This window comes from Myotis davidii, unplaced genomic scaffold, assembly GCF_000327345.1.
Source record: "Myotis davidii unplaced genomic scaffold, ASM32734v1 scaffold238, whole genome shotgun sequence".
Lineage (NCBI taxonomy): Eukaryota > Metazoa > Chordata > Mammalia > Chiroptera > Vespertilionidae > Myotis > Myotis davidii.
In genome coordinates this window covers 4160990-4185855 of record NW_006293779.1, presented here as the reverse complement: position 1 = coordinate 4185855, position 24866 = coordinate 4160990, and the positions used below count along the sequence as shown (strand labels likewise).

The window sequence follows — 24866 nt, the reverse complement described above, 5'->3', positions numbered from 1 at the left end:
GGGATGGAATGTCAAAACTTTGAGCCTTGGTACCAGGCAGACACCTGATTTTGCCATTTATTTTTTTCCCATCCAAGCTGCCCTATTTTTAGAATTCCAGTGACAGGAACTTGGTTTTCTTCTTCTTGGGTTAGAAAATGTTTTCAACTAAGTGCTCTGCTGAGTTCCACGAGCAGCTGTGCATTAGCCCGCACCGAGTGAGCGGGGCAGGACCGGCCCCTGCAGCCCTGGTCAGTGGTCACACTCGCCTTAAAGAAAGCGCCTGACCCTAGGGCGGATATCTCTGAGGGAACCACTTGCTGCCACCTCCTGTGGAGGCAGAGGAAGCGAACCTGCTCCCTCCCCCGGGCTGCCCTCCCACCGCCCTCTCTCTGGGCAGAAGGCTGACTATTCCAGCTCAGCCCAAACTGCCTCCTTCCCCTCCCACCTGTCTCCCAGGCAATGAGAGAGAACCTACTATGTGCCCTGGGCTGGGTCCAAGGCGGATACAAAAGACAGACCAAACGGCCTTTGCCATCACCCAGCCCAGGGGGGAGTTGGGAGGGTCGGGAGACTCAGAGGAACAAGAGTAGACGAGAACTCAGCCAGCAGTGACGCTGGACGGGGCACCCCACGGTGACAGGTGACAGGGCGAGCAGTCAGGAGAGCCCCACCGCGGTGGGACCTGAGTTGCTTTGTGGGATGTGGCAGAGGAGGGCAGGCGGGATACTTGCATTTCTCATGTGTTTCCAGGTGACGTGAGCCTGTGTCCAGAGTCAACTCCGAGAAACACGAGGAATGAGCCTTTCTCGGTGGCCCCTGGAATGCTGCCGCCGCCCGAGCTTCACTTTCTGTTCTAAAGATCGCCTTGTTTTCTAGATGGAGCCCACGGGACAGAAAGATGAGCCGCTCAGGGCAGATGAGAGCTGGCCCATGAAATGTCCCTCTCAGGTAGGCCAGGCCTGGGGAGAGAGGAAACCTCTCTCTGAATCAGGAGAGAGATGGGGCCACCGACCGGGCTTTGCTGTGAGGTGGGGTCTTGCCTGCCTGAGGCATTGGCCGCTTTAGAGCTATGGGCCCGTTCTGGGTCCGGTCACAGCCCTGCATACGTGGCACACAAAGGGTTTACGGAATTCAGCCATTGTGGCAGAATCGAGCTGTTTTAGTAGTGTTATGGCCCCTTCCCCACCTGGGGAGGGCAGAGGGGCAAAGCCATATCTCACCTGGCCCCAAGCATCCCAAATGTGAAGATGGGTTTCTTAACTCTGTGCCAAATATGTAATAGGCATGTAGTTAATGTTGCTGAATAAATGGATGGGGAAATGCCATAAATGAGTAGAATTCCTTTTGTCATTTACTGGTAGTGGAAGTTTTGGCTTTCTGGATGAAGTGGTAAGTTTTTGTTGCGAGGCTGTAAGAACCGTATACTTCACCCTGTTTCCCTCTTTGCTTTGGCTGCCAGGAAGCTTACAATTAAGTTCTTCTTTCATGGAAATATACATACTTTGCTGGTAGAGAGCCAGAGATGCCAACTATGGCAAATGGGAAATTTTAAAGCGTGAATGGGCTCCTCCAGGGAACTCGCAGGCAGTGCAGAGACGAAAAGCCAGAGAATGGCCTGCATTTCAGTGATGGTGTGAATGTTGCAAGTTGGCCAAAGGCATTGCTGGGTGATACAGCCTGATGATTAAAGGGTACAGATTTCTGAATCCTGGTTACAACACATTATTTTTCTCTGCAGGAAAATCCATATCTGTTCACCTATAAAAACAGCAACTACCTCCCAAGGTCCTCCGAGAAGCTTGAGGTATGGAGATGGAGAAGTTTTCTGTGGTTGACACGCATGCAGATGAATCAGGGGCCGTATACCAGGCTGAACCTGTGGAAATGTCCACGTGGTGCTTTATGTCCTGGAACCCCAAGGGCAGGCTGGGTGGATGACGGATCAGGGGTGTGACTGTCTCCTTGGTGCTTGAAGGAGGTCTCCCCTCACTTTATGAGTGTTTAGTATTTGAGCCAAAAACTGAGGACTAGCCTGGAAGCCCGATCTCCGAGGATTAAGAAAATGCAATGAGGAGAATAACAATTCTGCAGTTTCATTTTTTGTTTTTTTTGTGTGTTTTTTGTTTATTGGAGTGACATTGGTTCACAAAACCATACAGGTTTCAGCGTTCAAGTGTACAACTTAACAAAACATCATCTTCACACTGTGTGGTGCGCCCATCACCCCTAGCAAAGTCTCTCTCCGGCCCCATTTCCCCCTCCTTGGCCACCTTCACTTGCCCCCACCTCCTTTCCCTCTGGCGATTCCCACACTGTTGTCTATGTCTGTGTGCTATGTGTGTATGCGTATGTTTTTTTGCTTAATCTCTTCACCTTCTTTCATCCAGCCCCCCAACCCCCTCCGTCTGACAGCTGTCAGTCTGTTCCCTGTATCCATGCCTCTGTTTCTATTTTGTTCATCCGTTTAAATTCATCTGAGGCCTTCGTCAGAAGAGAAAGTCAAGAGGAAAGGCCGAGAAATATAGTAAAATCTGCAACCAAACAGGGTGGAGACCAAGAGGCCTCTGACATTAGCTCCTACCTCAAGGGCCACCTCACACTTACTCACATCTTGCTTATTGCTTATCTCGTGACTCTCTGATACTCTCCGTCAGATTAGATAGGGCACCGGCACTGCTCTGAGGAGCCGAGACACTTGTAGGCTGATGTCCTCCTCCTCTGGGGACCGATACAGGTTACATCAAATTCAGCCTCACGCTATCCCTGCCTCCTTATTGTATAAAAGAGGGTGAGGTTACTCCCGGTGGTGGAGGCAGTGCTGATGGCCGGGGCCTGCCCCACGAAGCCCGAGAAACACAGTGTGGAAGACTCTCTTGCTCATCAACTTGTCCCCGCACCTTCTAACTGTCACCACAGCCATGAGGACACTCTGAGGGCAGAGAGCTGGCTCTGGGTTCCAATCCAGGCTCTTCCACAGACAGGCTCTGTGTCACTGGACGAGGTGGTGAACCCCTCTGTGCCTTGTTCATTTTGACATGGGAAGTGGTGAAAGGCATAGCCCTACCTCATGGAGATGTGTTGAAATCGTAACAATAAGTGTAAAGCGTGTGTGGTAGGATAGGCAGGCTACGAGTTCTGTGTACGGATTGCCATTGTTTTCATCTGGTGATAGGGAGTGATATGTTCCTGTAGGTTACAGCTATTGATGACCTACCTGCTCTATACCACTAGGACTCAAGGTCGGTGAGGGCAGGGACTCAGAGCAGGTACCTAACCATTATTTGTTGAGTAACTGAATGGGTGGGTGGGGGGAAGGATGGATACCAGGCATGGGAGGCAAAAACATCAATAAAATACTCGCCGGTCCTAAGGAACTCAGGCTGGTGGAGCCAAGCAGGTTATTGCACAAGGGGATACGTCTGCAATCGACGTTTCCGTGAAGCTTTCAGGGAGCAACTAACTGAGGCCAGGGAGGATGGAAGGAGACTTCCGGAGAGTACCCACCACCTCAGCCCTGAAGGGTGACTGAGGCTGAACCAGGTGGATGGGACTGTGGGGAAATGGGGGGAAGAAAAGGAAAAGGGAGAGTAGAGGTAAGAGCTTGGGCTAAGAGATGGAGGTATGGAGAGCCAAGAGCGTTGGGTCAATTCTTGTGGTTCAGAATGACCGGGGACTGCTTAGGCCATGTGAAGAAGGATGGACTTTACGTTGATATGAATACAGAGTAGAAATGTATTTACTATTCAACCAACAAATATTTATGAGCATCTACTGTGTACTGTTCTCGGCTCTGAGGATATAGCAATACCCAAAACAGATTTTTTTTAAAAGCCCTGCTTTCTCTGAGAATTTGGGCAGGGGAGTGGCCTGATTTTATTATGTAGAGAGAGAGAGAGAGACCCCCCTCAATGCTGGGAAGGAAGCCAGAGGCCTGAGGTGGTGATGCTATGAATACTGGAATGGTCCAGGCAAGAAGAAACAGGCCTGGACGTAGGCTGAGGCAGAGGGACCAGGGAAGAGGGGACAGGTTTGGAAGCATTTAGAGAGGATGTTGTGGGCACCCGAATCTGAGTGTTGAATGAGAGGAAGGAATCTTAAAAGATGGTTGGGTTGCTGTATTAAGTAATATTTTCCAATTTTAGATACCTCACTCCTCACCCAATGTCAACATGTCCCATTTCTCCTCTTTCTCTGTGTCTCATTTCAGGTGAGCGATGGAACGGAGATCAGGTGCCCTGCCATGGATCCCTCCGACAAGATTCCCACCTCAGGTACACACTTGAATCAGGTGATTTTTAAGCTCATGTGAGGCCTGGACTCCTCAGAGTAAGAGCAGCCGTAGGGTGACAAGGGCTTTGCACACAGCCTGAGGTGCACCTGAGAGGTTTTTCAAGGACAACAGAATCAGCTCTGCACGTGCAGGCACACCTTGTTTTATTGCGCTGCACAGATGTTGCATTTGTTGCAAATTGAAGGCAATACCCTCCACCAGCAAAAAAGACGCCGACTCACTTTATTGCGACACTCGCTTTATTGTGGTGGTCTGGACCCAAACTCGCAATGTCTCTGAAGTATGCCTATGTATGTGTAAGTTCATGCCTGTGTTTGATTATTCTTTAACTCAAATAAGAGATGATATGATGTGATGTGATAAGATATGATATGTCCTGTTGTGATGTGATAGGATACAGTCAGAAAGCATTTATTAAGCATTAACCATGTGTCGGGCCATATTCCGCAAAGAGCTCATGTCATTGTCCCTGCCGTCAAGCCTGGATGAGGTGATTTGCTCTCCAAAAAGCAAATCTATCTGGAAGTAGAAAGAGAAGTAACCAGTCTGCACCCCCTGTCAGAGCGATGTGCAGGACACACCCTCAAGCCCCACACAGAACGGGAAAGCTGTCTTAGAAATGTGCTATTTTTGCTGCTGCCATTTCCAAAATGTTGTTGGATATGAAAATGAGAGTCATGGAATGTTCTAGGCAGAGACCTTGCCACAGAGGGGCTGCCTGAGGTCTGAGCCTTCTCCTCCAGGCCTGCTAGTCTGGGAGTGATGGCTGTGTGTGTGACCATGGGAACTCACAGGTCGGGGCAGGGAGGGGGCCATATGGTGACCCAGGCAACTCCAAACATCAGCCCAGGAGCATTTCTGCAGCAGTGAGATGGGGTCCTGGAGGGAGGCTCATTGGTTCATTGACTGGTTCACTTGTTCATTCAGCGATGAGATGCTTGTTGAGTGCCTCCTACGTGCCCTGCAGGGTAGACAATTAAGTCTGGAGAGGCCGCAGTGTCTAGCAGGAGTCTTTCAGGGATGCAGATCTTTGTAGTCAGGTTGCCTTCTTTTGCTGAGTGTTAGTAGAACAAATAAATGCCCTGGCTGTTAGCCTACCTCCCACACATGTCTCAGCCCTATGCACTCTAATTAAGCCAAATCTTCCCCAAACTTTGGTGTATAACTGGCTCTTGTTCTCTAAGGCAGAAGAAGGGAATGGATGGTTGAGTTCTCTCTCTCTCTCTCTCTCTCTCTCTCTCTCTCTCTCTCTCTCTCTCGCTCTCTCTCTCTCACACACACAACAACACACACACACACACACACACTCTCACACTTGCTTTTAGTCTTTGACGTTTCCCCCCACACAGTTGGTGACAACCCACTCCTCTTGGTTAGCTTATTAGCAGGATTTTTAGCAGCAGAAATAAGTTACTAGCCTCATATGTAGGCCCTCCTATAGCAAAACCTCAAAGGTGCATGTATATATGTATGTGTCTATGTATAGAGAGAGAAAAGGAGAGGAAGAATGTCCATGTTTTAATAGCCACAGTGAAATGCTATCTTCCTCTCATTAATCTTATCACTCTGCAAGAATGAGCTACAAAGTGTTTTGCAATCTGCCTAGATTATGTTCCTGTCATGACCATGATAACCAACCAGTCCATGAGCGCATATCTCAGCATCTAAAAGCCACATAAAATCTGAACCTCTTCCTCATGCCCTGACCCTGGAGATTGGTGTTCATTGGCACTTGAACATGTAAGTGCCAGACATCTCATGACCTTGAGATCTGAGATACCCTGGTGATAGGGGCTATTTGAATAAGCAGATGGGCAGATTTAGGCTGGCTTGCTCTAACCAAGCGGGCGTGGAACGGAAACACACCCCAGGCGGGGCCTCATGTCTGAGTCCCACCTGGAAAGTGTTATTTAGGCAAATGACCACCACTAACTGGACCACAATGAAAAACACACTTCATTGCTGTGCATGACCTATGACTGGACATTTTAAGCACACTTGTGACTTAAAATGGAGTAGGCAAATGGACTTAGCACAGGGCCACATTATTATTTTCCCTTGATAATGATCATCTTTCTGGTGAGGTCGTTCACTTTTCTAGAGATCACGTTTGCAATTTTTAATCAAGATGACGGCATCTGATACATACTTACAACAGGTTATCTTATCTTTATATCCCCAATGATTCAGCACCTGGTAAGAGCCCATACATGTGTGCTGAACTAATCTGAGTATTTCTAATTCAGCAAACCAACAACTTCTCAGAGTGGAAAAATACCTTCAAACCAACTAGACCAAAGTATCTCCTGTTCAAACCATTTTTCTGATAAAATAACTGTTTTGCCTTCAGAATTATTTTCAGAAACTTTTTTTAGTCCCTTTTCTCTTTTTTCTTTCGACCCAACCCAGGGATAACCTAGCTAGCCAAAAGTGATGGTTCAAACTAGGATACTGCCTTCATCAACAGGCCAGGCAGAGCCCCTGCAGCCAGGATGCCTCACGCTCATTCCATGGGAGCCCACAAGTGATAAACTGCTGCCACTGATCTGTGGGGTTTGGGGTGAGACATATAGGGTTGATGTAATTTTTATAACCAATTGGAATTTGGTAGCTAATGAATGGATGGATAAATGAATGAATGAATGTAAGCCTCTGATTTTTTTCCTTCCAGTTCGTTCACATGTACAGTTTGCTAGGCACTATCTCCTGTGGGCGTCACAACGTCATGAACACTTGTATTATTTTACATCATTCCATGGCCCTGTCCCTAACATAGTTGGAATAACTGAGAGAAAAAATGTTGGGGCCTGGTAGCTGACTTAAGGTTTCCCCCAGTGAGAAAAGGAGTCGCATTTTGCAAACAAAGATAAGGAACCAGAGGGACATGGCTCATTGGCTGTCTGTTGAAGCTAAAGTCAAGCTGTGAATTCCATGCAGAGAGAAAACTTATAGTATTTGGCCCAGCCGGCATGGGTGAGTAGTTGAGTGACAACCTATGAACCAGGAGGTCACAGTTCGATTCCCAGTCAGGGCACATGCCCGGGTTGTGGGGCTTGATCCCCAGTGTGGGGAGTGCAGGAGGCAGCCCTTCAATGATTTTCTCTTATCTTTGAAGTTTCTGTCTCTCTCTCCCTCTCCCTTCTTCTCCGAAATCAATAGAAATAAAATAAATTTAAAAAAAAACTTAGAGTATTTGCAAATGGGGATCCACAAAGCTCATTATATGCCACATTCACCAACAGTATGATTCAGAGCAGTTCATTCATTTAAGCCATTGATTCCTTCCTAAGTCTCTGATATTATTTATTTTACCCATTTGGCTAAAATGAGTTACTCAAAAGCTGATATGAAAAATGCCCCAGGGCACAGCACTGAGTGACCCCTATGGCTTTCACTTCATTGTGGACCAGTGCTTTAATGTCCAGTAGAGACCCTGAAGCTGTCTGTTAGCCACCGCTGCTATGGGTCTTGCAACTTAACCCAGCCCGTGACCAGGAAGTCATGAAGCCCCATAGGGAGTAACAGCCTGCTTGTGCCTAGGTGGGACCAGTCTGCTAAGCAAGTTCAAACTCACCCCAAGACATTGGGGTAAATAAGTGTTTCCCTTCCCTGTAGTTTCCATCATATTAGGCTTGGAGAGCTGTCAGATCCCTGACACAGAGCCCCTTACTTAGCCTGTCTTTGCCCTTAACACTTTTCTTGAGCTCCTACTATGTGCAAGAGCCTTCCCTTGCCTTGCTATTCATCATATTTCCTCATCATTAGGATGGCCTTCAGATAAGAGGTCCCCTGTGAAGAAATCTTGATGAGTTAATGATGTGTTTATCAATTCCTTTCAAGGTGCTGCACAATTTGTACCAGATAATGCTTAGCTAATCATCCCACACAAACATAATCTTATCTCTAAATAGTTCTTTTCCCAAGGAGAGCAATTGATAAGGTGCTTGCTGTGTTTCCAGGCTGTATCTTTGTCATACATGATGATAATAACAAAGCTCAAATCAAGGTCTACAGATATTAAACCAATAATAAGCATTGGACTCTATCTTAATAAAATCCCAGATAAGTCAAACTCCTCTTACCTAGACTTGGCTCATTTGGTTTCTTATTTCTTACAGGAAATCCTTTATAATAATGACCAATAGGAGAAACCCCCTTTCCTATCACACATAAATTAATCTGTCTACGTGTGTGTGTGTGTGTGTGTGTATACACACACATATATGTATACATGCATGTGTATTTTCTGTCTGCTATAAATTTTGGAGACAGGAATGGTCAGTTTCAGCTGCCTCTTTATCAAATTATAATCTGATTTGGATGCAAATATATCCATTTCTTCCACATTTGTCACCCCAAAGGTTTCCCCTAACCTTTGCACTTTAGAGTGTTCACAAAATTCACTGTATTACACATTATGGCAACAAGAATATAGTGATTAACTCTCATCAACAGGAGTTAAAATCAACCTTCTAGACCAGCGGTTCTCAACCTGTGGGTCACGACCCCTTTGGGGATTGAACGACCGATTCGCAGGGGTTGCCTAAGACCATCAGAAAACACATATATAATTACATATTGTTTTTGTGATTAATCACTATGCTTTGATTATGTTCAATTTATAACAATGAAAATACATCCTGCATATCAGATATTTACATTACAATCGTAACAGTAGCAAAATTACAGTTATGAAGTAGCCACGAAAATAATTTTGTGGTTGGGGGGTCACCACAACATGAGGAACTGTATTAAAGGGCCGCAGCTTTAGGAAGGTTGAGAACCACTGTTCTAGACTCTTTGTTGCCTTTTTTTACCCACAGCCTGGTTTCTTTGAGAAGAGGTCGTTTTGAAGTACTTAGGCTCAGCCCCGTTGGTGTGTGCTAATGTGTGCAGCTGGCTTTGTGATTTGATATTGTTCCTCTAACACATATCCTTGGGCACACCACAGACCTACTAAATCAGAGACTCAAGGTGGGGACCAACCATCTGTGTTTTAACAAGCTCTCCAGATGGTTGGTGCGTGCTCACATTTGAGGGCCATGAACATATATATTCTGCTTACGCACATTCACAACGATGTATGTGTTAGTGCTCATGCTGTTGTGGGAAGAGTCAGGGACTTGTACTTTTCCAGTGAGAGCAATTCCTCAGGGGGAGTAGCAGTTCCCCATCTGCAGACAGCATGGAAGTCGGGTAGACAAGATGTCTCCATGGAAGGAAACAAGACATTGTTTCCACTGAGTGTTAATGCAGCTTCCTCCACAGCTATAATGATACAGCCACGATTTGGATGTTGATGAGTGAAGTGGGCTATATGTAGTCCAGTTGTGTCAAAAGCCTCTCTTATCTGTGTGTCACTGTATGTTTATAAAGTGACCTGCCAAGGAAGAGCTGTCGAGAGAGCCTCCTTGCACACAAGTTTCTGTTTATCCATTTTAAGCAATGGCTGCTGAAATGATGGGCTTCTTCCCTCTGGGAGTGGGCCCCTCCCTGGTACCAATGCTGTTAGACTTCTCCGAAGGCCTGAGGCTATTTGACAATGTAGCTCAGCCTTGCACCACTAGAGGCGAGGGAGGCACATCTAAGAGGAACGTGGAGCTATGGCAAAGTCAGCCTGACTGTGGGACAAGGCACTCTAGGGGAACGGGAGATATTGGGGGTAGCAGGAGGTGAGCTTGTGATTTGAGAGGACAGAGCTACATATGACATAAAGAATCTTAGGTGTGGTCCCCAAAATGCACTTGGACTCACATGCCTACAGGTATAAGGTGAAGGGGTAGATAAATATAGTGCAGGTATACCCGTGCAAGTTATTCTGTATACAGGGTGGGGCAAAAGTAGGTCTACAGTTGTGAGTGCGCAAAACAGAGAACTTAATCTTGTATTATTATTTATTATTTATTATCATACTTTCCATATGACCCCTGTATAGCAAAATTCATGTTTACCAGGCACAAAAGGCCTGTGGCCCTAATCTGCTTTTCAACATTATTTTTGTTAGTCTTCTCTACCCATCACTTAACCAAACCGTACAACTATCTGTTCTTCATCGGCACCATATCCATCCTTTATGCTTTCCAGTACCTGCCTGGCTCTCTCTCTCAATCTCATCTCATAATGTCCTGAGGCTCAGTTCAAACACCACCTTCTCCATGAAGCCTGCTCAGAACCTCCCTCCCCCCATCACACCCCTAGGGGGTCAATCACCCGTCAGCTTCAGCACTTCCTATCACTTCATACCTCTCAAAGTGTTTACCAACCTATCGGTTATTATAACTATGGCTGTTCCCCGTTTCCTCCTCAGCCTGTGAGGTTCTTGAGGCCATCTAACTTTTCTGATCACTGTGTAGTCCCAGGGCACCTGGCCACAGCTTGGTGTTGAACATGTTTGTCATGTGAGTAGACAGCTGCTTAGCCAAGCACAGTATGTGCAACTTGAGAGGTAAAACATAGAGTCAGGCTCTAAAAACCAGTTTGGTGGTTCCTCAAAAAACTAAACATAGTATTATCATATAGCCCAGCCATTCCACTCCTAGATATATATCCGAAATAATGGAAAACAGGCTTTCAAATAAACACTTGTACAGGAATGTTCATAGCAGCACTGTTCACAGTCACCAGGAGGTGAAAACAAACCCAAATGTCCTTCAAATGATGGACGGATGGACAAACAAAATATGGTATGTCCATACAACAGAACATTATTCAGCCATGAAAAGGAACGTGGTACTGACACATGCTGTAACATGGGCAAACCTTGAAAACATTATGCAAAGTGGAAGGACCAGACACAACTGGCCGCATATTGTACGATGCCATTTGTAGGAAATGTCCAGAAGAGGCAAATCCAGAGACAGGAAGCAGATTAGTGGTTGCCAGGAGCTGGGGGGAGGGAGAGAGGGGGAGTGACTGCTAATGGGCACAGGTCTCCTTTGAGGGCAAAATGTTTTGGAACTCGATAGAGGTGGCTGTTGAGCAACACTGTGAAAGTAGCACTAAATGCCACTGAATTGTTGACTCTAAAATGGTTGATTTTATGTTATATAAATTTCACCTTGATTTGAAAAAATAGTGGTGTGAGAGCAGTTCCCCTCTTCACTGTAGAGAAACTGAGCTAATATTTTTAGCAGAATGATAGGAGACTTTACTCTGAATATGACCGGATCTAGAATAAATTAAGTCAGTGGTTCTCAACCTTGGCTGCACATTAGAATCACCTGGGCAAATGAGGCCCAGAAATCAGGATTTTAAAAAGATTCCCAGGTGGTTCTAACGTGCAGCCAAGGTTAAGAACCACGGGATTAAGTGTTGGTTTTGAGCCCACCAGAGTTCCTTCCCTCGTCCCCATGTCCGGGGCCACTACATGCCCTAAGGGTGATGCTCACCTGTGGCATCAGGTTTCCTCTCTGCAAGCTGGGCCACTCCAGCCCCGAGCCCCGAGCCCAGGTGCCCCGGGGAGGACCGGCAGTCAGGCCCCCGCCTGCTGTTGCTGACCCTCATGGCAAGCACGGCTCTGAATACCTCTGTCCCAGCTGAACTGCTGTGGAAAACAGGCTTGCTCTCCGCGTTCCTGGGAGATCGTCATTTGTTTGCAGAGGAGACAGGAACCCCGATCTTCCATTCACCCCCACTTGGTTCTCAGTTCACAGGCTGAAGCCCGCGGACATCAAGGTGATCGCAGCCCTGGGCGACTCCCTCACGGTGCGTTCCCCTGAAGGTGGAGGGAAAGGGAAGGAGCAGGAAGGGCCTGGCCTGGGGTCACGGGACGACCTAGAGAGAAAGCCTCACTCCTGGCTCTTAGGTGTTTCCATCTCGGGTCCTGATCGCCAGTCCCTCTACATCCCCGCACGCCCTGGGACCCCACATTCCCTGCCCACCGGGTTTTCCCACCTGCACCCTACACTCATCCTTCTTCTCTCTACACTGGGACGAAGAGAGAGCAGGAAGTGGGGGGATCCCGGAGGGAGCATCTGTGGAGGAAGTGACCCAGCCCAGGTCGTGCAGTGGAACTGGACCAGGTCCCCCACCTGCGGAGTCGCCGCCCCTCAGAGACCTGGGGCTTTGTCTGTCCATATGGCAAAGCTAAGGGAGGGGCAGAGAGATGATGAGACAGGAGCAGTGCTGATGGGGGGCGTGGGGTCAGTGGGAGAGAGGCCCCTCTCTGCAGCCTCTCCCCGTGACACCCAGGCCCTACAAAGTGCTATCCCTGAAAAGCCAGCACAGGTTCTCCCAGAGTCTGCGTAGGGGGTCCCAGTGGTTCCCCCGACAGAAGCTCCCATTCCACAGTGGCTCATTACCGCGCGGCCAGCTGCTGGTCCAGCTGAGTGTCCCCCAAAGGCCAGCGGGCACCTTCCCTGTCTGTGGCCCGTTCTCAGTGCTATTATCTCACTCGCTCTCCTCCACAAAACCCCCTGAAGTCCGACTCTCCTTAAACTTAACCAATGAAGACAGCAATGCTGGGAGAGGCCGTCAGTGTCCCCGGCCACTCGGCTTGTGAGTGCCGGACCGGGACTGGACCCCATCCCGCTGCTGCAGCCGCCTCCTCCTGACCCCTCAGTGGCCCTTCACCCCAGTGGCCTATGGCTAATACCCCCCAAGAAGGACGGGCAGGCTGGTTCTCAGCACTGCTTACCCCCCTCCACCGGCCAGGTGTGGCCTGATGTCCCCTACCCCCCACCCCCACCCTTGAAGATGCTCTGGAACAAGGAGTCATCAGGAATCCCAGCGCTGTTCAGGATTCCCTGGGGAGGCCGCACTGAGCGTGACACACCTGCAGGGGCAGAGGAATTGGGCACCAGAGCAGGGACCCCGGCGGGGGGGTGGGGGGGCGTAGAGGGAGGAAGGGGACGACGGGAGGGGGGGCTCTCCTGGAGGCCCCTCCTCCTCCCCAGGCTGCCTAGGAGACCTTCGGGGTGCCCTTGGGCGTGGCCTTGCTCAGCAATGGCAGCTTTAGGCGAGGGACGGACACCTGCAGAGACGGTCCAGACGGTGGTTTTAAGAGACCCTGCTCTTTGGTCAGCCCAGGGGGAGACACACGGCCTTGCATTTGATGGCTACCCTTTCGGCCGTCTGTGTGCGGCACAGTGATATAAAAGAACTGATATGCTTCCTTTGTGCCAGACTTCACAACTTTTTTAAATGAAAAAACAGGCCCCGACATGTGTCCTCTTGGAAAATGGACGCTGCAGCCTCCTGGCCCGGGCAGGGTTGGTCAGGGTGCACCGAGCAGTGGGCGGCCAGGGTCCCAGCAGGAGCCACCGCTCGGCTCTGAAACAGGAGCCGTGCGGACTCTGGGTCCGAGAGAGCGCCCAGGCGGTCCGGGCAGAGCAGGTGCGGGCCTCTGGCCAGTGGACAGGGAAACTCACCGCCCTGTTGCTCCCTTCAGGCAGGCAATGGGGCCGGATCCAAGCCTGCGGACGTCCTGGACGTCTTGACTCAGTATCGAGGCCTGTCCTGGAGGTGAGTGTGGGTGTGGCGCGCCTTGAAGACCCCTCCTGGCAGGGCTGGGAGGACCCCCGGGCATCGTAGAAAACCACCTCGTACTTTTCATGAGAAACTTCTGGGTTTGATTCGAGGAAGGTATTCATCAGCTTTCCCAAACCACTGCATTTCCCAAAGCGGGCCTGGGACCAGGACGAGCTTGGGGGAGACACTGCGTAAACATTTGGGGTGGAAAGGCTTCTCTGGCTTCCATTTCTCCCTGTGGGAACTAATCCCAGAAGGAGGCAGTGGGTCTTTGGAACCAGAGTGTGTCTGGAACCCTGGCTGCCCAGCTCTGTGCAACTTTGGGCAAGTTGCTTAACCTCTCTGAGCTTGTCTCCTCATCTTTGACGCGGGGATAATAATACTGCCTGAGCACTGTCGCGAGGATTAGAGAGAACTGAAGCTCCCCAGCACACTGCCTGGCACAAAGTAGGTATAAATAGCAGCTGGCATCCTTATTAAAGGGCCTTCGGTGTACAGATGAGGAAGCAAAGCTCAGAGAAGACAAGTAACCTGCCCAAGATCACACAGCCAGGTGGCATAAGAGCGAGAAGTAGAGTAGGTGCTCGTTGGCACCTGGCATGGTGGCTTCCCCCATTGCGTATTGCTTCCTATTCAGCAGGCTTGTTCCTGCCCTGGCTGTTATCAAATCCGAGGAGCAGGGCCTGACCTCTGAGCCTTGAACGCAGGAGAGCACAGGTCTGGGGGTTCCTCAGCCTGGAATCTGGCCTCCCTGGCACCAGCTGGTGTTGAATCCCTGGCATTGTTGCTCATGATGCTGCACAGAGTTAAACCCCACCCACTTTGAGAGCCTTTTAAATGTTCCCAGGCGTACTTGGCAGGGAACGAAGGAATATGGAAAGCAGGGAATCCAATAAACTCTGGAATGTTGCATGTTTTCATGCCTAGGAACTTTTATTTCCCCAGAATTTTAGAAGTGCTCCGAAGCTGGGTTGCTCCCTAGATTCAGACACCCTTAGATAACGGGTTTGCCCAAGCCCAAGGGGAAGAGAATGACGAGGGCAACCCTTTTCACTGTGTTTTCAGTAATAATAGCAGTGCCCCGCCAGTGGCTAGTGGGGCAGGACTGGAGTTGGGGAGAAGGGGGGTCCACTTGGAACCCTGCCCCCATGCCTACATCCAAAGTGAAAATCGACAAAGTCAGCCATGACCGTTTCTTGTTTAGATGTTCAGGTTTGTGGGGAGAGGGGAGAGGCATTGCTGTATTCTGGTTTGTTTTTCAAGGTTTTTTACGGGAATCATACGTAAAAGACAGGCTCCAAGCCTCCAGGGTGTTTCTCAAAAGGTGAAAGGTCTGTCTTGGTAGCGTCTGGGGTGTTTTGGCGTCGCTGGCTTTTTCAACCTTCATTTTCTTTCTTTATTCCCACAACACAGCGTGGGCGGCGATGGGAACGTCAGCAGCATCAGCACCCTGGCCAGTGAGTACTCGCTCCCCCAGGGGTTTCGGGCGGACGTGCAGTCACCCTGCGCGTGTCTTTAGCGCCCCCTGGTGGCGGCCTCGGGCTTAGCAGAGGACCGGGCGGCAGGAGGCAGCCGCATTCGGCAGGGGGCGCTGCTTCCCCGATGTGGTCGCCCTGCTTTGCTTCTTGAGAGTGATAGAAGCTGGTAGTTTTTCATTTCTTTTGAGAAATTGTACTATTTGTCCAAGGAAGAGAACACGAGAGAAAAAGAGCTCTCAGGCCAAATCTTAGTGCAAGTCATTATTAAGAAATGATTCAAGAAAGTAGGAAAGGAAACCCATCTCTGCTATGCCTATCATTCTGAGCAGAGCGCCTTTCTGCCAGGCATTGATCTGGGCTTGGGCTGCATTAGGCACCACTGCATGCAGACATTGCCTTCCTGTGTGCCGCTTTAGGAAACGCGTATTGCAGCGGTAATAAAGAAGTTACCTCGCTCAGGCTATGCAAACACAGTCGCATTTGGAGCTTGAAGTTTTCTTTAAATTATTTCACCCACAACCTGCTTGTAATGATGTGTAAAGCCTGACTAGGTTCTCTGAAAACCTTGTCTTATTCATCTTTTTATTCCCCTTTGTGTGTGCACATCACTGTGCTTGTTCTTAAAGACACATGCAATAAATGTTAAAAATGGATTTTTCCCCTTAAAACCTATAGCTAATAATTATACCTGAGAGGAATTTCATCGGTCCCGTTCTCATTTACTTTTCTTGTGATATAGCCCTTTGTAATCTACCTGTAGAAGCTAGGAAGTTATTTGAGCTCTAGATCACTAAGAGTCTGGTGATAGGGATTGCTTAATCTCCACATAGGCAGGGCTGATAGTGCTTCACATTTGTTATCTGTTTTTGCTATTTATAAATCCTGTTGAATTTAAGTAGGTACAGTTCTATGGCACAGGGACTCCCTGTCTTCTTTATTTCTACATCTATACACAAGAGCTATAAATAATCTCCCTATTGCTAGGAGATGGTTTGGGTTGCTTTTGTAATTGTGATTGACTGGCTATGAGCTGGCCCAGCCTATACAATAGTTTGCTGGGCTCTCTGATTACCATGGTATTATCATGGATAACATGATTGAAAATCAACAGGCTCAAGAGCTTTCACCAAAGTGACTTACAAAGGATTGAGACTACGTCACCCCTCTGGTGGACTCTCCTGACACACCTAGCCTATGCGAAGGCCATTCAAGTGGGGGGAAATGGTCCTCTCAATATATGGTACTGGGACAACTGGACAGCTACATGCAAAGGATGACGTTAGACCCCTACACAAAAATCAACTCAAAATGAAATACAGACCTAAATGTAAACGCTAAAACTAACTCTTAGAAGAAGATAGAGGAGCAAATCTTCATGACTCTGGGTTAAACAAAACCTTTTTAGATATGGCACCAAAAGCACAAGTGACCAAAAAAAAAGAAAAAATAAATATATTGGACAAAAATTAAACATGTTTGTGTTTCAAAGGGAAAAGACAGCTCAAAGAAAGTAAAAGACAACCCAAAAAGTGGGAGAAAATATTTGCAAGTTATATATTTGATAAGAAACTGTATCTAGAAAATATAAAGAACTCTTATAACTTGGCAATAAAAAGACAACCCAATTAAAAATGGGCAAAGGCAACACTATGGACGTTTTTAATACCATTGAACTGTACACTTAAAAATGGTTAAGATGGTAAATTTTATGTTTATTTTACCACAATTTTTAAAAATGGGCAAAGGATTTTAACCCACATTTCTCAAAAAAAGAAAAAGAAAAGATATACAAGTGGCTAATAAGCATCTGAAAAGATACTTGATATCAGTGACTGTCAATGCAAATCAAACCACACCATTTCACATCCACCAGAATGGCTGTAATAAAAATACACAAATAATAATAAGTATTTGTCAGGATGTGCAGAAACTGAAACCCTCATATACTGGAACATAAGATGGTACAACATCATTGGAAAAAGCTCTGTAAGTTTTCCAAAAGATTAAACAGATATCCAGCAATTCTACTCCTAAGTATATACCCAAGAAAATTCGAGGCAAAACTTGTCCATAAATGTTTGTAGCTGCATTATTTGCAATAGCCAAAAAAAGTGGAAATACCCAGGTGTCCTTCAGCTCATGAATGAACAAATAAAATGTGGCCTGTCTGTACAATGGGCTATTATTTGGCCGTAGAAAGGAATGAAGTGTTGACACCTGCTATATCGTGGGTGAACATTGAAAACATTATACTAAATGAAAGAAGCCAGCCACAAAAGACCTATTGTATTGTATGATTCCTTTTATATGGAATGTCCAGAATAAGTACATTTGTATATTGAGAAAATAGATTAATGGCTGCCGTGGGTTGGAGGGAATGGATAGTGCCTGGAGGGAGTGGAGGGTTTCACTTTGGGGTGATGGGTACAGGGTTTCATTTTGGGGTGATGAAAATGGTCTAAGGTTGATTGTGGTAATGGATGCACAACTGTATGACTATACTAAAGCTATTGAACTGTACACTATAAATGGTGTGTGAATTATCTCCATAAAGTTATATGTTGGCGGGGGAGGAAAATGCATGAGAGAAGCACTACTCAGACTCACATTTACTCAACAATAATTCATTAAGTAGCTGGGTGTGCTGCCCAGCCTCTGCTTGACCCTGAATACCCACTGGCGCTTAATAGGGGAATTTGAACATTGCTTTGTGGTCTCCTGAGCATATCTCTTCCTTGTATTTCCAGACATCCTCCGGGAATTCAACCCTTCCCTGACGGGCTTTTCTGTTGGCACTGGGAAACAAGACAGCCCGGGGGCCTTCCTAAACCAGGCTGTGGCCGGAGCCCGAGCCCAGTGAGTAGGGGAGCCCGGGGGTGAACGCACAGGTCCTCTGGGGACCTAGTTGGGGGCTTGGCCAAGACTGGGATATATGACAGCTGGGGAGGTTGGTCCAGGGGGAGGGCCTAAGGGTCAAAGCCTGGACGAGATGGGCTTTCTTGGGGTGTCCCTTGCTGTGGGACACAGAAAGCTGCTAGCCTACCTCCAACTCCACCCCAGGAACGAGTCACAGTTGACTCTGATGCCAGGTATATGCTTTGAGCAAATTCCTTTTCTCCTCTGTGAATCTCATGTCCACATAAGACAGTGACCAGAGGAGGGTTCTCTCTAAGGTTCCATTCTTCTTATTTTATTCATCTTTCCTGCCCTCTTCTCCGTCCCTTCCTCAGACATGTTTTTCAGACATGCTTTCCGGGCTCTGGGCTCTGCAGGCCTATGTCAGGAAGGCACCCTAGAAAGAAACCTTAGCCATCGGAGTAACCCAAACGGAGTGTGATTTCTTCCCCGCTTCCCCAGAGGCCTCGGGGCTCTTTCATGCAAGGAATCCATTTGCCCGCGCACATCCTGAATTGTAGGGAAGCGTTAGTTAGAGGTTGTTATTCCCGTTTCACAGACATGGGAGCACAAAGAGGCCAAGCGGCCTGGACAGATGCATCGTCTCGATGACATGGCCTGGTGGCTTTGTGCGGTGCAGGGTTGGCCCGGGTTTGATAATCACCCCTTATACCCATACAGCAGGGCACCAGTCACACGGTGCCTCTGTTTCTCTTATTCCTTGTGTTCCGTACAGTAGCTGTGAGAGGGACAAAGCAGAGGGTCAGAAACCCATGTTTTCCTAATGATGACACTGAGACTCAGAGAGATCAGTGAATCACCCCCAAACTCTGGCCCCACATCTGATAACTTCAGACGCACAGATGAGGAAATCGGGCCTCAAAGAGGTTACCTGGCTTACCCAGAATTCCTACCGAGGCTGACTGGTACCTAGTCTATAGGGATAAGACCAGGCCAGTTGGGCTAGTAGCTGGGAGAAGGAGGAAGACAGCTCATGTTTCCTGCTAGGCACTGTGCCAGGGACTTTATTGGTGGTAATGGTGATGATGATGGTGCAAATATTTCAGTGGATTCTGTATCATATGGATGCTCACCATGTGCTGTTCTGAGTTCTTTATGGGCACCATATTTAGTCTGCCCAGCAACTCTGTGAAGAAGGTATGCTTACCACCCCTTCTTACAGAGGAAGGAACTGAGGGTGGGCAAGGTAAGCACTAGCCAAGGTCCCAGAGCTGGCCAGTGGTGGGACCCGCACTCAAACGCCTGCTGCCTGGCACTCGTGAGGGCTCTTCCTCCACGGGGCGGCTTTGACCACCTCACTCACTGCTCCCAGTGACCCTCTAAGACTGGGGATTTGTCTCCATGTTTGCAGGTTTTTTGTTTTGTTGGGTTTTTTTTTTTTAACTAGGAACATAAGTCACATCCCTCCAGTTAGCAAGAGGTGACTAAATGTCAGACCCAGATGTGTCTGGCTCAGCTCTGTCACCTTGAGGGTGAGGGCCCTTTGAGGCTGAGGTCACGGCAAGAGCCACGCATGACATGAAACGCTCACATGCAGCCTCCGTTCGCCCTGAGTGAGCTCGACTGGGGGGAGAGAGTGTGTAATCCAATACGCCAATCAGGAGACAAGTCCACCCGCAGTCGCCGCCTCATCTGTGGAGTGTTCTGCTCATCCATAGGCGGGACGCCCCACCCCACCCCCAGCTCTGAGACGGGCATGGCCTTCAGTCCAACTTTCCTGCTGTTTCTTTTATTCCTGTCCTCTGCCAAGTCCCCTCCCCACCCAGCTTCACAGTCCCAGCTTCTCACATGACTTCTTCCTGGGTCTGCCCGCAGGGACTTGCCTGATCAGGCCAGGAGGCTGGTGGGCCTGATGAAGAATGACACAGTAAGTCTGGGGGAGGAGCCACCTGGGGCCACTTGAGGTCAGACTGCCCAGAACAGGGTTTGGGCGGGGGAAATCCATGAAGACAGACAGAGTCAGCTTAGGGGGAGCATGGGGCCACGTGGAAGTCCAGAAAGTCCACCTTTTGGAAAAAAACAAGCAATGACTTAGCACCTACAACCTGTGACCTATGACCTCAGGACCCCAAAACCAAAGAACAGGAAACGTCAGTGTCCTCTGAACCCTGTGGTGTGTGAGGACCCATCCCTGACAGTGTTCAGCATTTGCATTTTCCTTGATTTGACTCTGGGGTAAGGCATTTACTGGTTTGTTCTCTATTCATTTCAGAAGATAAATTTCCAGGAAGATTGGAAGGTTATAACCCTGTTTATAGGAGGCAATGACCTCTGTGATTTCTGCAATGATCCGGTAGGTCCCAGGCCCTTAACTCAACACCTCCCCCGTCCCCCCCTTCCCCCCTCGCCCGGGGACGGATTTCCATCCCAGGTGCCTGGAGCAGTGCCGTTGGGTTGGGACTTGGGGTTTGAGGTCTGGCATGGATCCAACCTGGGAATTACCCCAGACCGAGAGGGCATTTACCTCCAGAATGAGATTTCAACAGGACGAGCAGCACCGCCGATGAGATAAATCCTGATCAGGTTTTCTGTCGAGGGAGCCTGATCCTGTCGTTCTAGAAACCAAGATAACATTCCAATGCTCCCCGAAAACCTGGCATCTCTTCACAGATCATTGTAAGTCAGCTCCTTTCTCCAATGCTGAGCTGCCTCGCCATCTCCGCCTCAGTGCTGCCACTTGTATGAGAAAGTGGGTTTCCTAATGCAGGCACTTGGGCAAAGTTCAGAGCCCAGTCGTTCTGGGCTGATGGGAAACCCAGGGGCCAGGCGGCTACCTTGTGGGTTCCGTGCTTCTTCCTGGAATCCCAGATTCTCTGAGGATTCTCTGAAGAAACCCCACAAGCCATCCTGGCCAGTCTCCACCCACAACAAAAGTGCCTTTCGCAGAATCCAGTTGTTGAACATTTCCAGTGATGGGCAGCTTTTTAACTTGTAAGGTAGACCTAGCTAGTATCCTGAATCGGTGTAAATTGCTTTACGGTGTTCCTTTGTGTTGAACCCAAATCTACCTGGTGATGTCTGCCTATGCTGGGCACATCTCTTCTACACTCAATTCAGCTGACCTTATTTTTTTTTTATTGTACAAATAATACACACAGAAAACATATCAAAGTACAGAGAAAATAATATTCTCTCTAACATATTTACAACATCTAGAGACGCCATTGTTAACATTTTGATATGTGTCTAGCATTTTCTGTAAATATGGAGAAAATGCTTTCTTGTTTTCTAAAACTGGTATCAACCTGGAAATATTGTTTGGTAACCTGCTTTTTTTCAACAGCAACACATTAGGAAGATATTTGCATATCAACGTTTAATTCTTAGTTGCCATATAGTAGCCCATAATATAGATTGGCCATAATTGGGTACTTAGCTTACATTACTTCTAATTAGGCCTATTATAAATAACACCAGGATAAACAACCATCTTTATCTCCATCCACAACTATTTCCTGGTGTATATTCTGAGTAGTAAGCTCTCTAAGCAAAAAGATATGTATATTTCCCCCCATGTTTTATTATGAAAATTTCCAAACATGCTGAGAAGCTGAAAGACTGGTGCAGTAAGTGCCCATACACCCACCATAGAGACTGTACAGTTGTTAATATTGTGCTACATTAACATATATCTATCCATCTCATTTTGGGGTGACTCTGCAGATTTTTGATGCTTTGTGTACATATTGCCAAATGGCTCCCAGAATGTTTATACCAATTATGCCTCTTTCTCCCCATTCCAACCAGCAATGTATGTTATTTAAGAACTGCTAATCTGATAAATGAAAAAATTGTATCATTTTCAAATTTTGCATTTATTTACTTTCTAGGTAGGAATACATTTTTATTTCCTTTGTTTGAATCTCTCCTTTTGATAAATTCTATATTATGCCTTTTGGCCATTTCCTGTTAAGGCATTTATCTTTCTTTATTGATTTACAAAAACCCCTTATATCAAGTATACTAACCCTTTTTCAAATATGTTGCCTATTTGTTGCCTCCCATTTAGCTTTGTTTACAGTGTTTTCTGATAAACAGGACTTTTTTTTTTATTTCTAGTATCGTTTGCCTGGCATGTATTATATGGCAGGCACGATACTAGGAGCTAAGCAGACAAGTGAAAACACGGGCTCTGTCCTCAAGAAACTCACATCGTCAGGGGAGGGAGACACAGACAATTCACCATAACACTATGAGGAAACCCCGTGTGTGGTTCTGGTGATACACTGAAGGCAGAACTGCCCTCGGAATTGGGAATTTGCTGGGGGGCTGAGAGGAGTGTCAGAGTTCACACAGAGTAGGAGACTTCCCAGCTGGCACTGAAGTCTAGGACATTTGTCAGGCAGAAAAGGGACCCGCTAAGCAAAATTTAGGAAGTGGTGAGTCTTGCAGGTGACCCTGCTCCCCAGGCCCCTCCTTTCCTGGCATCAAAGTCACCGGGGTTGGGGTTTTCAAGCTATGGTATAAGGGGCCCACAGCGGAGCCCTGGGGCTCTGGGGCCGGTGGGGAGGTAGAATCATGGGCCCCCCACCACTTCCCTGCAACTTTGATCTGTTTGGTAGAGCAAGGCTTTTGGTTAGACTTCATTCAGGAAGGATGCCACTGCTTTAAAAAGGTTTAAGAACCACATCGAAATCAAGAGAAATAACCATTAAAGTGTGTTTATGCTTGGGAGAGGGCTTCGCGGGACCCTCTTCCCCTCCATTGTCTCCTCGAGTGATTTGACTGGGCTGTGGGGTCCCCGGCACGTGAGGCTGGGTGGGGAACCTTTTCTCTGCCATGAGCCATTTGGATATTTATAACACCATTGGCAGGCCATACAAAATTAGCAGCTTAAAAATTGGCCGGCTGTCTTTGGTCAAACATTTAATTAACTCACCCCTAATGCCTTGGCAGGGCCAGACCAAATGATTTCTCGGGCCTTATATGGCCCTAGAACAGGACCTTCCCCACCCCTGCCTAAGCAGAAGAGGTCAAGGCAGAGGACCAGAGGATGTGCAAGCTTCAGGGGCTCTTGGAGGTCCTCTGCTCCAACACCCCAGTTTAGAGGGACCCGGAGATGGGCTGGGCCTTAGCGAAGTGGACCCAGAGCTTTCCATCGCTCCGCGCAGGAGAAAGGGTGCTTCCCGCATAAAAGAAAGAGGTCCCAACCACGATCAGCCTGCAGGCTGTAGGGTTGGTATGGAGGCTGAGGGCCCCAAGGCAGACCTGTGTTCCAATGTTGCCCATTCTGGCTGAAATATAGGAAGGAGGGGACCCAAGAGAAGAAGCCGCCCTGGTCTGCGTAGAGATTGGGTGACGAATGGTCTTAGATGTTGCCTCTTCCTGCAGGCCCACTATTCCCCCCAGAACTTCACGGACAACATTGGGAAGGCTCTGGACATCCTCCACGCCGAGGTACCGGGGCCGGGTCACAGGGCCTCTGAGCAGCTCAACCACAGTTCCCCTGGGGCCTCAGACTAGCCGGGAGGTGGCTCTGGCTTCTGGCTGAGGTGCCTTTTCCAGGTGCCTTTAACCCAGTGGTTCTCAACCTTCCTTATGCCGCGACCCTTTAATACAGCTCCTCATGTTGCGGTGACCCCCAATTTCATTGTTACAAATTGAACATAATGAAAGCATAGTGATGAATCACAAAAACAATATGTAATTATGTATGTGTTTTCTGATGGTCTTAGGCGACCCCTGTGAAAGGGTCGTTCGACCCACAACGGGGTCGCGACCCACAGGTTGAGAACCACTGCTTTAATCGGAGACCAGCACGACCATGCTGTCAGTCCTGGTCCCAGCAGCCTGAACACGTGGGTGTCGATGGGGAGGAGGAGGGAGAGGCGGGGATGAAGGAAGTGGATGGGGCCAGATGGAAGGCCATGGACCTGACAGCCAACAGGGGGACTGCCCGGCCTCCAGCCTCTCAGGGACTGGTCTTGCCTTTGCTCAGGTGCCTCGGGCGTTTGTGAACCTGGTGAAGGTGCTGCAGATCGTCAACCTGAGGGAGCTGTACCAGGAGAAGAAAGTCTACTGCCCCAGGCTGATCCTCAGGTGAGCTCCTACTCCTGTGCCTGAAAGGGCCACAGCACCCCGAGCAGAAAGTGACTCTGATGAGTTAGGAAAGCCGAGGGCAGTGTGAGGAGTGCCAGGCCCGCCCCCATTTCTAACCTGAGAGGTCTAATGGAGGAGACTTTTATGACCCCAGTTTAGAGCTCAGCTCCCCTTGGAATATGCATTTGCAACCCAGCATGCTTCTGCTGTCATGGCAGCTCAGGACACCCTCCACCCACCAGGGAGGGAAGAGTTGAGCGTGAGGCACGGAGGGGCCTGTGTGGGCCAGGCTCACTGGGCTCTGAGAGGGCCTACCTTTAAGTGTCTGCAGAGTTCCCCCCACCCCCCGACCCAGGGGCCCATCACTAGGACAGAGGGAGCCTCTGTCTGGCATGGCGCTCCGGGCTGGGTGCTCACAAATGTAGGGTTGTTGTCACTCGATGGCAGAGCGGGTGCTCCAATCAGAACCAAGAGGGTCCAGAGGACAGAGTCTTTCCTGGAGAACAGACACCCTGGTCCTAGGAAGCCAAACAAAGGGGGTGCCCTCTCTGGTATCACACGTCTGCGTGACCCTCAGGAACAAGATGTCCTTCTAACCCAAGCACAAACATTTCACTCAGCAGTGCTTTCCACAAGGCCTCCTCTGGACCATCAGCTGAGGTCATGGTGGCTCTGCCCCTCCCCCCACTGCC

General features: G+C 48.5%; 1 protein-coding gene across 1 annotated transcript in view; it reads left to right on the top strand.

Annotated features, from left to right (window-relative positions):
• Positions 1 to 24866, top strand: part of PLB1 (phospholipase B1) — a 100329-nt gene that overhangs the window by 16199 nt on the left and 59264 nt on the right. Inside the window, exons 7-17 of the mRNA XM_015566426.1 lie at positions 859 to 930; positions 1721 to 1786; positions 4190 to 4253; positions 11919 to 11977; positions 13662 to 13735; positions 15155 to 15198; positions 17967 to 18075; positions 19951 to 20002; positions 20348 to 20428; positions 23467 to 23532; positions 24074 to 24174. Of these exons, the coding sequence (XP_015421912.1) occupies positions 859 to 930; positions 1721 to 1786; positions 4190 to 4253; positions 11919 to 11977; positions 13662 to 13735; positions 15155 to 15198; positions 17967 to 18075; positions 19951 to 20002; positions 20348 to 20428; positions 23467 to 23532; positions 24074 to 24174 (788 nt within the window). The remainder of the gene's footprint in view (positions 1 to 858; positions 931 to 1720; positions 1787 to 4189; positions 4254 to 11918; positions 11978 to 13661; positions 13736 to 15154; positions 15199 to 17966; positions 18076 to 19950; positions 20003 to 20347; positions 20429 to 23466; positions 23533 to 24073; positions 24175 to 24866) is intronic.